This window comes from Trachurus japonicus, chromosome 13, assembly GCF_045865225.1.
Source record: "Trachurus japonicus isolate A0001 chromosome 13, Traja_1.0".
Taxonomy (NCBI): Eukaryota; Metazoa; Chordata; class Actinopteri; order Carangiformes; family Carangidae; genus Trachurus; species Trachurus japonicus.
This window is the reverse complement of record NC_140919.1, coordinates 15,044,266-15,057,633: the sequence shown is the minus strand read 5'-3', so window position 1 is coordinate 15,057,633 and position 13,368 is coordinate 15,044,266. Positions and strand designations below refer to the sequence as shown.

General features: G+C 43.7%; 2 protein-coding genes across 3 annotated transcripts in view; one reads left to right on the top strand and one right to left on the bottom strand.

Moving 5' to 3' along the window:
* Positions 1 to 13,368, top strand: part of pik3cb (phosphatidylinositol-4,5-bisphosphate 3-kinase, catalytic subunit beta) — a 75,019-nt gene that overhangs the window by 24,987 nt on the left and 36,664 nt on the right. The window lies entirely within an intron of this gene.
* LOC146975729 (uncharacterized) lies at positions 7,513 to 13,244 on the bottom strand. Its single transcript, XM_085794421.1, has one exon. It carries the CDS (start codon positions 9,187 to 9,189, stop codon positions 7,528 to 7,530), a length of 1,662 nt encoding a protein of 553 aa, XP_085650547.1. The 5' UTR covers positions 9,190 to 13,244; the 3' UTR covers positions 7,513 to 7,527.

Here is a 13,368-nt window from a genome sequence, read left to right as displayed (position 1 = left end):
TGGATTAATCGCCATGTGACAAACGTCGCCTTGAGTTACAACCTGCAGTGTGATGCAGTGGCACTGGCTCAGCACACAGTGAAAACGCGGTGATGTCAGAATCCATTACAGGAAATGTTTGTCCGTGATGAGGAAATGACTGTGATGTCATAACGACGCTGTGCGACCGGACCTCCTCTGTCATTTAGCTAATGACTGTCAGGTTGTTCAGGGAGAGGGAGGGGTCGAGTCTCCGCTCTGCTCAGACAGTGGTGGACATGTGGACAGGAGAGACCTTCATTCATTCATCCATTTATACATATGCATTATCCTATACTCATACTATGCAAATATTAACTTGTATTTAACTTGTTAACTTGTTTTTCACCTAAAACTAAGGCTGCACAATATTAGATATGATCGTATTGCTAATTATGATCACAATATGTAGTTGTATTTGGTAACACTTTATAATAAGTACACACTATTAAGCATTAGTTAAGCATGAAATACTGACTTCTTGATTTATAACGCACAAATACTCATTAGTATGTAGTTTATAAACACAGTTGAAATGTTTTACCCATCATTGATAAGCACTAACTGTATATAAACTACATACTAATGAGTATTCATGTGTTATAAATCAAGAATTCAGTATTTATTAATGCTTAACTAATGTTTAATAGTGTGTACTTATAGTATAAAGTGTTACCTTGTGTTTAGATTTAGTAAACCTTATTGATTGAAAGTGGTATTCCACCAGAGCAGACATTAGTAGACATACAGCCGTTGAAACATGATTAAAAGCCAGTAACTTGACATTTGCAACTTGTGCAGATGCGATCTTTAATCTTCACCTAAATTAATTCTGCCCGCGGGGGGAAATATGCAGCAGCAATCTGCAGTGCACTCATTCACATCTTTGCATCTAGTTACTGTGGAGTCACTCAGTTCACTTTTTGGTCTCAACATGCCTTTCTATATCTGTATCGCTGGCACCGTCTCCAAACCTCCAGACGCTGCTCTAATGTGCTTCTCTTTAACAGACTGCTGCTTACATAAACAAACTTTGTTGTGTGTGTGAGTAAAAAAAAAAAGAGTTGTGAACAGATATTTGAAGGCACATGATTCAGCCTCCCTTTTTTTTCTTGTCTGTTTTTTTTTTTTTTATGAATGACTGGTTGGGACTTTTGCTCCGGTCGTTGTTTGTCACTTACTTCCTGTCTGCTGTCATTGCATCCTGTCTGCAAAGTGGGCGTTTGCCACTGTGTCACTGGAGGTGGTTAGTATGATGGAGCACTGTTAGCTCTCCGGATGTGGTTGCCTCACACACACAAACTCTACCAACTCAGAAGAAAAACACACACACACACACAGACACACATACAGGCTCCCACTCAATTACTCCATTCACATTTCCTCTCAGATACAGAATGTATGGAGATAATTTGTTCTCTACTGGATGTGAATGAATATGGTACAGGGGGATTTGGTTGCACAGCAGCACTTCCTCTTTCTTTTCTTGTCTATTCCCAGATTTCCAGGCATGAAGCTTCTTTGTTTTCCGTAGGAAACGGCTCTAATAGGAACGATTCTGTTTGTAACATCATTTAAAACTGATCCCTGTGGATAAATAGTGAAACTAAAGGCAGCAAAAAGTGTAGTAATGTTGATTGAAATGAAAGAAATTGAGGTGAATACGACTTGTAACTGTGATTTTTTTGTTGTTGTTGTTGTATTTGTCACAAACACAAAAATGTCTCATCACCAGCCGAGCCGCAGTGTGTCAGCGTTAAAGCACCTGAGTGTGTGTTTGCTCTCGACAGCCGCAGCCACAGTCTACATCCACTCCTAAATACAGTAAGTGCTAGTGCTGCTCCAACAGTGACTCACATTACACACACACACACACAGTGTACAGCCACAGTACACAGACACACGCCCCAGCTGACCGCCTATCCACACAGCAACCAGACAAACACACACTCATATCCAGCCATATTGTAACACACTGCAGTGGACTGTGCACTAAAGCAACGAGCATCGACCAATCTGAGAGGTTACATTGCTTTATCTGCGTGCGTGTGTGCGTGTGTGTGTGTGAATTATCTCTGCCAATCTGTGTGTTGTGTTTTTAGTTGCACTCCAGAAATACTTGTGCGCTCTGTGTTTCAGTCTGTGTGGTTAGTGGCTGAAAGCGAAACTTGTGGTGTTGGCACTTTGATGCCAAAGGAAGTGGATCGATTTTTAGAAACGGGGGCTGAAATTGATCGTTTTAACTATTGATCAAAGCTGTGTTTTTGTTTTTTAATATATATTTTTGTCTCTGGTTTATTTTGGTTGTCATTTATTTTGGTTGCCAGTCTCAGCCTGGTCAGATACGAACATGAAATAATGCTTATTGGTGGGTCACAGAGTGCCAGGTGAGACGGCGCATGAATGGCATGATGGAAGGAGAGTTAGAGCGGCCTTTGTTGATGGTGTTGACCACTGCGAGGTTGTCGGAGTAGATGAGGATGGACTTGCGGGACCACACGAGGGGTGGGGGGGGGGGGGGGTTGTGTTTGTTAAAGGTATAGTATGTAGGAATTACCCCCACGCTGCCACTGAACGTAAAAAATGGCGATGCAACATGGTAGCCTCAGTTCGGTGCGCCCCCCCTTGTATATTTGTAACGACTTGTAACAACTCATTCTAAGGTACGAGAAAGCTTTCATTTGTATGCTGGTGTGATTAGACTTTAGTGAAATACGTATTTATGAAAGCAATATTTGATTTTTGCTAATAAAAAGCCAAATAAGTTACATACTGGGGCTTTAAATGACTCGTAGACGAATCACTCCTGCTTTAGTTCAGTGAAACTCTTTGAATTGTTGTTGTTGTTTTTTTTATTCACAAAAATGTGCTGGATGGAGTCGTACACCAGCTCAGCTACCTCCACCCCTTAACTCAGACTGATACACACACTAACACTTACTCACTGTGCTGCTCACCCAGAGGTGGAAACGCTGACTCAGGCGGCCTCAGTGCTGCCTGTGTGTGTGTGTGTGTGTGTGTGTGTGTGTGTGTCCGTAGTCATTTACAGGAGTACAGTGGTTGTAGTGCAGAGGTGAAGAGGTCTGAGATCGTCTTTGTCAACTTTATTTTTAGCTCAGTGGGGAAGAAGAAAAAAAAAATGTCACAGGACTCTTAATCACCAGGCATGGCCTTTTACACACACACACACACACACACCATCTATGTTAGCTGTTCTTTTTCAATCAGACACACACACACACACAGCATTGTGTAGCGCCTCACAGGCGTTTTACTGTCACACAGAGAGAGCTTTACAAACAGAGTGCTGAGTAACACCAGTGTTTAAATAACCCATCAATGCATCTGGGCATTAAACGCATCACAACACGTCACTGTCGTCTCTTCAGAGGAGCCACTTCCACCACAAGCCACCGTTTGGCTGCTTCATCTGAGGTGTGTGTCTGTCTGTGTGTGTGCGTCCACAGTGGGCCGCTTGTTGCCGCGTGGCCTCTCGTCTCTCTTTGACCGTCCGTCCGTCAGTGGAGTTTTTCATCCAAACCGAACCAGTTTGTCTCCCAGCTGTGCTTCCCTCTGATCTCCCAGCTCTCCCTTTGATTTTTCCAGACACGCCTCCTTTTCCACTGCATTTTGCTCACATTCGATCGGATGTCAAGATTACAACATACAGTACAACATTCTTTCTTTTTTCTTTTTTTTGTTTCTTGTGCCTCAGTGGCAGCTGTGTGTGAGTTTGTGTTAAAGGGACAACAAGGAGTTTATATTTGGTTATAAAAAAAAGTCTCATACTAATGTGGATGAATCTACTTTACCCACTTGTTAATGGGTACACTTTTGATAAATATATCGTTTTCTCTTTATCGTTATTTTGTTATTATTATTATTATTATTATTATTATTATTATTATTAACGCTGCCTGGTGGGTCATGGGAATAACACCGCCGAGTCGGCGTTTATTTCATTCTTGATTTGAAAACATTCTTTTCGCTTTCGTCTGTCTTGCGCCGGTCCAAGAATTTCACCGTGCGCGCGGAGGCTCATGGGAAATGTAGTGTGAAAACACTTCGCTTTCCAAAACTCCTCGTAGTCACTTTAAAGCCCCAGTATGTAACTTATTCGGTTTTTTATTAGCAAAAATCAAATGTCATTTTACTCCACGAGAGAAAAGCGGTAAAACGTGGGTCAGGTAAACAATACGACATCACCATGACAACATATTGTCACGCCTGTATTGTTTTGCCTCGTGCTGGTGGACCACTTTTACGTTTACATATGTAGCCGATGTTCGTATCTGGCCCACTGTGTTGTATCTCTCTCACGGTCTGCCCTGGGTGGGGTTTGAACCCTGGCTAACCGCTTCGCCAAGAGGTTGACAACCGCTTGGCAACTTGGTTAGCACGTCCTTTTTGGGTGGAGTGAGTGCACCTCCGTTACACATAGACGCTTGTTTATCCTGTTGCGTCTGTTGTCTGTCTGACGTCTGCCCGATTTCACGTGAATGCAACATCAAGAATACGTTCCGATATGCAACCGCACCGCTAGATGGGGGTAATTCCTACATACTATACCTTTTAATAATAAAAAAAATGAATAAAAACATGAAATTACAGCTGTTTTTGAACTCTGCCAGGCGGCGTGCATATAAGAAGGATCGTATCTCTGCACTGAGGGTTCATCAAAGCGTGCCTGAGGAGCTGTGGGACAAGGGGTGAGGGTGGGGTTGGGGGAGTGAGGGGGGGGGCACATAGTTATACATTGTTTACTTCTGCTAATGTGTGGCCGACTGCGCCGACCCCTCCAGGCTGCTCTGTTTGTTGTCACATGAAACTCTCTCTTTCTCCCTGATCTTGCAAAACCCACTTGTTCTCCTCTGATCCTTCCGCTGAAACCTGACCTCGCTCGCTGCAGACCTCTGGCTGCCCGCCACCACATCCTCAATAACCCTGCTCACCTGTGTGTGTGTGTGTGTGTGTGTGTACAGTGTGTACAGTGTGTGTGTACAGTGTGTGTGTGTGTGTGGAACTGAGACAGGGACAGAGAGAAGCTGAGTGTGTCGGCATCGCAGCATGATGAGACGCCGCTCAAGCTGTCTGGTGTGAAATTCTCAAACCCTGTAATTAATGAGACCTGTATGTGTGTGTGTGTGTGTGTGTGTGTGTCTGTCTCTCTGTGTGTGTTTGTGTTCATAGCGATGCACTCCTGTTGCAGTCGTTCATCCATCCCTGACCGCCCGGTGTTGTTGCTGCGTCAGACAGACACGCCGCGTGTCGTGTTACTTTTCATGTGTGTAACTGTGCACCTTTTGTGACGTTGGAGACTCACCATTGTCTGCACTTTAACTCTTGGCTTGAATGGCTCCTTGTGCCGAGGGGTTTTCTCCTGTCGCCACCTGCAAGTGTGTGTGTGTCAGTGTGTGAAACAATGTCTCAGGTTAGGTATGGAGGCGTCATTGTATATATAAACATTTTGCGTGGGATGGAGGGAAGAACTGACTCAGCAGAGTATCGCAGTAGTTTTTTGTGGCCTTATTGTCTGGCTTTATGGAAATAAAGCGTAGATCTTTTTTTATATACTCTAAATTGGAAACATAAATTTAGTTTTTTTGGCACCAGAGTCATGTTTCTTGACTTGCTCGGAAATCATCAGTTTTGTTGAGATGAAGACTGAGAGCTTCGATAAAACAGATGCTGATGAAGTTTTATTTGCAAAAACGTGATAAAATGCAACGTATCCCGGCAACATGTTGGTGTAAAAAAAAAAAACGGGCTGAGGAGGCCATCGTGTTGTGATGAGTATCATACTGTACTGTGTGGCCTCTGGTGCATCATCCTGCATCGCTTTCAGTAAACGCAGCGTCGTCGCCTCTTAAGAGCCGCTCAGGCTGCAGTCTTCGCTTTGAACAACACACACACACACACACACACACACACACACACACACACACACACACACACACACACACACACACACACACACAGAGAAAAAGGCACAAGATTGTTTTTCCATTTGCATGGCTGATAATGTTAAGTGGCTGAGATTGTGGCTCCAAATGCACGGGGCGGATGTGCACCGTCCTCAGGCACGTGGCACGCTGGAGCACTTAACATGAAGGAGAGAGAGAGAGAGGCAGAGTGACCATTAGAGGCAATCAGGTCTGTTGTTTTTTAATGGGCGGATCGGGACGAAATGGATATGGACCTGCGGCCTAGTGGAGGAGTTAATGTACTGGTCCACTTGAGGACTAAGGTAATGAGAGAAAAAAAAGGAGTTGGAGGGGTGGAGGGTGGAGGCAGGTGGAAGTGGTGCGACTGGTGCAGCTGTGGTCGAGGCACGAGCCCAAATGGAAACCAGGCTGTGGGCTGTTTTTTAACACCAACAGCTGGGAAGCCACTTAACTGCAGCTCCGAGGAATTCCCTTCAGCGTCTCTCGTGTGTGTGTGTGTGTGTGTGTGTGTGTGTTTGTTTCCACATGTGTGTGTGTTTGCTCATTGTCTCCTTGAAATCTACACTTTCCTTAGATTTACGCTCTGGATTGGATTTAAAGAAGAATGAGAAACGTCCTCTCTTAAAAACATAGAGGAGCTGTGAATGTATGTACATGAAGCAGGAGGTGAACTCCCCCCCCTGCCTTCCTTGATAATTACTTTAGCAGCGCTGTGTGTGTGTGTGTGTGTGTGTGTGTGTGTGTGTGTGTGTGTGTGTGTGTGTGTGTGTGTGTGTGTGTGTGTGTGTGTGTGTGTGTGTGTGTGTGTGTGGTGTGTGTGTGTGTGTGTGTGTGTGTGTGTGTGTGTGTGTGTGTGTGTGTGTGTGTGTGTGTGTGTGTGTGTGTGTGTGTGTGTGTGTGTGGGTGTTTGTGTGCGTGCTCTCTCTTGTGCATGCTGTCGTGGAAATCTTGATTCTGCCTTGAGTGAGTCAAAAGAACAAGACTGGAGTGGTAGCATGCACCCAAGTTTATTCTCTAGAGAAGGAGACAGAACACAGAACTACACAGCAGATAGCAGTTCAGAGTAGTGCCCCCAGAACAGAGGTTGCAGTCCCTTCTTATACCCCACTTTATGACTCTGGTTAGACATTACTACAAACACTTCTAGCTTTCTCAGACAATAAAACAATCCAACAGATGTGTTACTCAACAAATGTCTACCCCCGTTGTTGGTTTCTCTGTAGGTATTTACAACCTAGAGCAATTAGTAAACAAGGTTGTACGTGGGTCATCCTAGTGTCCTTCCTCTGTCCCCAGGTTTATTATGGTCAGTTCACAAATGTCTCTACTAATGGAGTTAACAGGAGTACAAACAAGGTTTTACTACAACTACTACAAAGACTATGTTACTACTCATTACAAGGAAAATACTAATCATAGCAATTTTCCACCACAACTCCCCCCTTTTTATCATTTATGATAAACTATTCAGACATCAGTGTAGAAAATGCATAAGCTTCAATCCAACACATCATTGAGAATAGAATACATTTTTTTTTTTTTTTTTTTTTTTTTTTTTTCAATCTTACATGTCATCAATATCGCTGTCATCACTGTTTTCGTCCAAATAATACTTTGTACTTGTTTGTACCATAGAAAAGGATGACTCCACTATAGATGTAATCAATTTCTTTGCACATGGAATAACACAGCACAGTACTAGCATCAATATGACCAATACGCTCATGATTGGTGTAAATAGTCTTATCAAAATTGCCCACCATTGCCCTCCAGTCAACCAGGTCCATAGATTAAAACCCTCCCCTGTTTGTACATCGAGTGACTTCTGTCTTTGCAGGAGGTCATTTAAATGAGAAACCACGTGTGTCATGTTATCAGTCATATCTGGTATGTACGTGCAGCATTCACTTCCTATAATATGGCAAACCCCTCCTTGGGCTGCTAACATTACATCTAAAGCCATTCTGTTTTGTAGGTCCACATTCCTTAACGCCTGTACTTCTACACCTAAGGAACTGAACCCCACTTTTGTTAGTGCAGTAAGGTTTTCTAATTCGAAAGCTATTTCATCAATTTTATGAGCATTGTTGACAGTGCCATAATTCGGTAGGAGTCCTGAAAGGAACTTCTGTTGGGGTGAAATTCTTACTACATTTTTTTTCTGTCGATGTAATTTGGCTGGATCATAGTAGTGACTATATTGACTATGGTGGTATGTCAAATTATCTACTACACGAACATGTGGCAGTAATTTAGCCATGAAACATTTGCCACACCATTGTGGTCGAAGAACCTGGTACACATACTTCCCACAAACCCAAACAAAGTCTTGTAAGGCTCCATAACCATCTTCACTTGGAGTTCTCACAAGAGGATTATCATATCCATCTTTGTTCGGAATGGGAGTTAGGTACTCAGTAAGGTTCAATTTAGAAATAAGTGGTATGTTCTGCTCGTTTCGGCATGGTGCTTGTTGTGGGGAAGTGGTTCCGCATGTAGCATTACGAATGGTTTTGCATTTACTATCGCCTAAATATACAGTATGTTGAGTACATGGCGCATAGAAACAAATGCCTGGAAGATAGATAGTAGGATTTGTTTCAAATAATGGATCAAAAACACCGTCATTATACCCCGCCGACGCATTCAAAATTCGCACTCCATGTCCTGAATAATTTACAACTGACACATTTAACCTCTTCAAAGAATTTGATAAATTTCCCACAAAATAGTGTTGATTTAGGGATGCATCTGATTGTCTAAGCCCAACTGAAAAGGCTATAGTTACCCCGAGTACTTCAGATGCATTTAAGGCCCATGGCATGGCTGGTATGGAGGAAGCAGTATGGTGAGGCATCTGAGCACAGACATAACAATCAGAGGTGATATTCAGTTTCCGCACATTAGCTGCCATAGTTTTGTACCAAGCATTATCCTCTATGTCGTTCACACCTCTTTTAACAGTATGATATGTGCTGTTGTTACCCCCAGATAAGAACATGATCATCACTACTAGTAACACTGCTATGCCTAAACATCTTCTACTGTAAGCTTTCAAGTTGTTAAGCACTTGCCACGTCGCTCTGCGTTCCATCGTTGTCCCTCGCTGGACACCACACAGTGCCTTGTGTGTTGTGTTTTCTCTGGAACCGTGTGTGTGCAACATGTACTTCACCGTTGCAGCTGTGGCAGCGCTTGGCTTACACCTTTCAGCTGTGCTGGTCATCGCTGCCTCGCTGTGAGTGTGTGTGTGAGCGAGTGTTTTCCCTCTTTTGGTTAAACTTGTGTGGGGTTGTCCTCTGGCTCTGGCACCTTCCTGCAGTGACTGGCGTGTATCCACGTTGCTCTCTCAGCTGTCTTCACTGCTGTATGGGTTATCAGGAGCACTTGGAATGGTCCTAGCCACTTCTTTTGGTTCCACCTTTTCACCCTCAGGTCCTTTACCATCACCCAGTCTCCTGGCTGGAATCGGTGAAGCGTACTGCTGGCTGGATCCGGCAGAGCTGCTTTCACCTGGGAATGAATATCTGATAACAAGGAAGACAAGTGAGAGCAATATTGAATCATGGCTGAATCCATGAACTCTGCTGATGGTATAGATCTCTTGCGGTGGTCCTCAACAGTGTTCCAACCTAGATGTGGCGGACGTGCAAACAAGATTTCAAAAGGACTCAGGTTAGCTTTAGCTCTTATGCGCATACGCATGTACATCAGAACAACAGGCAAGCATTTTGTCCACGGCAGCCCTGTTTCAGCACTGCATTTAGCAAGTTTAGCCTTCAGAGTCCCATTTTCTCTCTCCACTGCCCCTGCACTGGCTGGATGATATGCACAGTGGTACTTGAGGTCAATGTGTAGGAAATCAGCTAAACTCTGTATGACTTTGTTGGCAAAATGCCTCCCATTATCACAGCTGATTTTGTGTGGAATACCCCACCTTGGTATTATCTCTGACACCAATGCTTTTGCCACGACATTCGCTGTTTGGTTAGATGCTGGAAAAGCTTCAACCCATTTGGAAAACATGTCCACTACCACTAAGCAATACAACTTCCCTTCGCTTGGTGTTAGCTCAATGAAGTCTATCTGTATGTGCTCAAATGGCTGACTCACTTGTGGGTGTGCTACTTGCTGAATTTGTGCTGTTTTTCCTGCATTATGTGACATGCAAATAGAACATCTAGTGCAAAACTTCTCTGCATAGATTTGAAACCCTTTCGTAAACCAAAATTTTGCCAATGCTGTATACATCCCCCCTTTTGACACGTGGTCTAACCCATGTGTCAATTTGGCGTAATGCAGAAACCACGCCTTAGGGAGACAGGGTTTTCCATCCGGACCATACCACACTCCCTCAGTTTTCTGGCAGCCACTTTTCTTCCACACAGACACGTCCTCAGGTGTCACTCGCGATTGTACTGCTATGAGTGATTCAGAAGGGGAAACATTAGCAGTGACATCAAGCATGGCATACAATGTGTCAGAGGATGCTGCTGCTTTTGCTGCTGCATCTGCCCTTGCATTTCCCTGAGAAATTTCATCGATTTCAGCAACATGTGCTTGACATTTGCAAACAGCTATTTCTGATGGCAACAGGATAGCTTCTAGTAGTGCAGCTACATGACTGGCATTCAGGATAGGCTTCCCATCAGACTTCATGAAGTTACGATGTCGCCACAATGTGCCAAAGTCATGCACAATACCAAAAGCATACCTTGAATCAGTGTAAATGGTCACAGACTTACCTTCGGCCACTTTACATGCTTCAGTTAATGCAATCAGTTCAGCTACCTGTGCAGAATAGTTACTTGCCAGTCTACCTGAGCGCACCACGCTGTGAGCATCAACTACTGCAAAGCCCACATCGTTTTTACCAGTGTTGACATTTCTGGATGCTGATCCATCTACAAAAAGAATCAAGTCAGGGTTAATCAGGGGTGTGTCTCTGAGGTCTGCTCTCGGGCTGCACACGTGTGACAACACCGTGTTGCAGTCATGGTCCTCGTCCCCCTCAGTTTCATCTGGAACAGGGAGTAAAGTAGCAGGATTAAGGATAGTGCATCGTTTGACTGTGACGTTAGGCATTTCCAACAACACAGCATTGTACCTCAACCATCTTGCTGCTGACAGATGTGATGTCTTTTGTTCTAGGAGGATCATAGACACAGAATGTGGCACAAGGAGAGTAAGATCTGCATAGCCCACTATGTCACGTGACGCTACTACAGCTTTCTCTGCTGCCGCTACTGCTCGCAAACATTTAGGAAGGCCTGCTGCTACAGGATCAAGCTTCGCAGAAAAATAGGCAACAGGTCTGAGCCTATCTCCATGATATTGCAAGAGAACAGATGTCATGCAACCTTCTTTTTCATCAACAGTTTGCGTGAATGGTTTACTCGGGTCTGGTATGCCCAATGTAGGCGAAGACATCAATGCCAATTTCAGGTCACTGAATGCTTGTTCAGCTTCTGGTGTCCATGTGACATCACAATGTGGGTGGAGACCCTTTTTATATGCAATGTCTGATAGTGGTGCTGCTAGAACAGAGTAGTTAGGTATGAAGGCACGACAATAGGAACACAAGCCCAAAAATGACATTGTCTGCTTCTTGGTTTTGGGTTTAGGAATCCTTTGTATGGCTTGAATGCGTTTTGGTAAAAGTTGTTTACCTTCTGGTGTTATGAGGTGGCCCAAAAACTTTGTTTCTTGCTGCACCAGTTGCAACTTAGTCAAACTGACTTTATGGCCTTCATGAGCCAGATGTTGTAACAGCTTGACTGAATCCATTTCACATTGTTCTTTGGTAGGTGCACAAAGGAGAAGATCATCAAAGTATTGCAACAAGGCTGAACCTGGTGTGAGTTGCAGAGATGACAGTGACTCTGCTAAGGCACTGTTGTAAATAGTTGGTGATTCACAGTAACCCTGGCACATGCGTGTAAACGTCCACGTCTTCCCCTTAAAGGTGAATGCAAACCAGTACTGACTGTCTGGATGTACTGGAATACTGAAAAATGCATTTGCAAGATCCACAACAGTGAACCACTTCGCTGTAGGTGGAATCTGTGACAAGATAGTGTATGGATTAGGAACAATTGGTGCTCTAGCTTGCACAGCACTGTTTACAGCCTGTAAGTCTTGCACAAATCTCCATTGTTCCGGTTGGCCTGCTTCTTTTGCTTTCTTTATTGGCAAGATGGGGGTGCGCACAGGACTTTGACTGGGAACTATAACACCTGCTTCTCTCAAGGCCTCAAATACAGGAGTTATGCCATCTATGGCTTCTTGCCTCAGTGGGTATTGTTTTTTACATGGTCGATAATCAGATTTGGGCGTTATGACTATCGGTTCTGCTGTTCTTACTAGACCCACATCATATTTCCCTTTAGCCCACAATTTGATAGGAACTTGACTTAACAAGGGATGAACTTGCGCTTCTTCTACAGACATACATGGAAACATATAGGTTAGATCATTCACATTCTCAGACATCAATGTTACGCTGCGCATGCTGTGTACATCAGCAGAAAAATGCTTTTTGTATGAGCTCAATCTTGCACAATATTGGACACCTTCAGTAGAAGTGTCTGTCCAGTCAGTCGTTTGTGTGCAGTCTTTAACAAATGACCCTATGTCTTCCCACTCACAGTTGTTTGTTTTAGCCAAGGCTACATGTGGGACTGCATAGGGAACATCAAACAGTTGTCTCAGGTCATTAGGTAGGTTTATGGCTGCTGCACATTTGTCTGTGTCCCAATAAATGTCACCAATAGTCAATGTGTCCAAGTCGTCAGGTTGTCGGTCCTGGTACCAGTTAGTCTCATAAGTCTCGTCACTTCCTTCAGATACATGCGCTATACACAGTAAATCTTGCATGAATGTAATGTCAGGAGCGGTCATGATTGTCTCTGCCTCTTCAATTAATGTTCTGCTTGCTTCTGTGTTGGCCAACTGCCATTGATATGTGTACCACAGTGGGGCGGTGTTAATATTCACCATTTGGTTTACCATAGCATTTGCTTTTATGACTTTCAGTCCCTCTACAGTTGACAAAATAGATATCCCCAAAGTTATCATTAAATCCCTTCCCAAGAGATTAATAGGACAGTGATCAGACAGTAAAAATGAATGTTTAGTTACTGTGCTGTCATGATCCTTGCATGAAAGAGGAACAGTAAAATGTTCTTTTACTGCTGTGCCTGATGCTCCCATGGAATACACATATCTACCACTCATCTTTGGAGAGGGAGAGAGATCACACGCTCTGATTACAGAGTTTGTTGCTCCTGAATCAACAAGAAATTTGAGTTTGTTTTTACCTACAGTTAGCATATATTCTGGCAACCGCTGATAGGCCTCTGTCTGCATTTGTACATACGTGCCTCTATTTACGTCAATTTTTCCC

Bases quoted from the DNA above. Each gene is read 5' to 3' on its own strand.
- LOC146975729 (XM_085794421.1), bottom strand. From the start codon at position 9,189: ATGACCAGCACAGCTGAAAGGTGTAAGCCAAGCGCTGCCACAGCTGCA.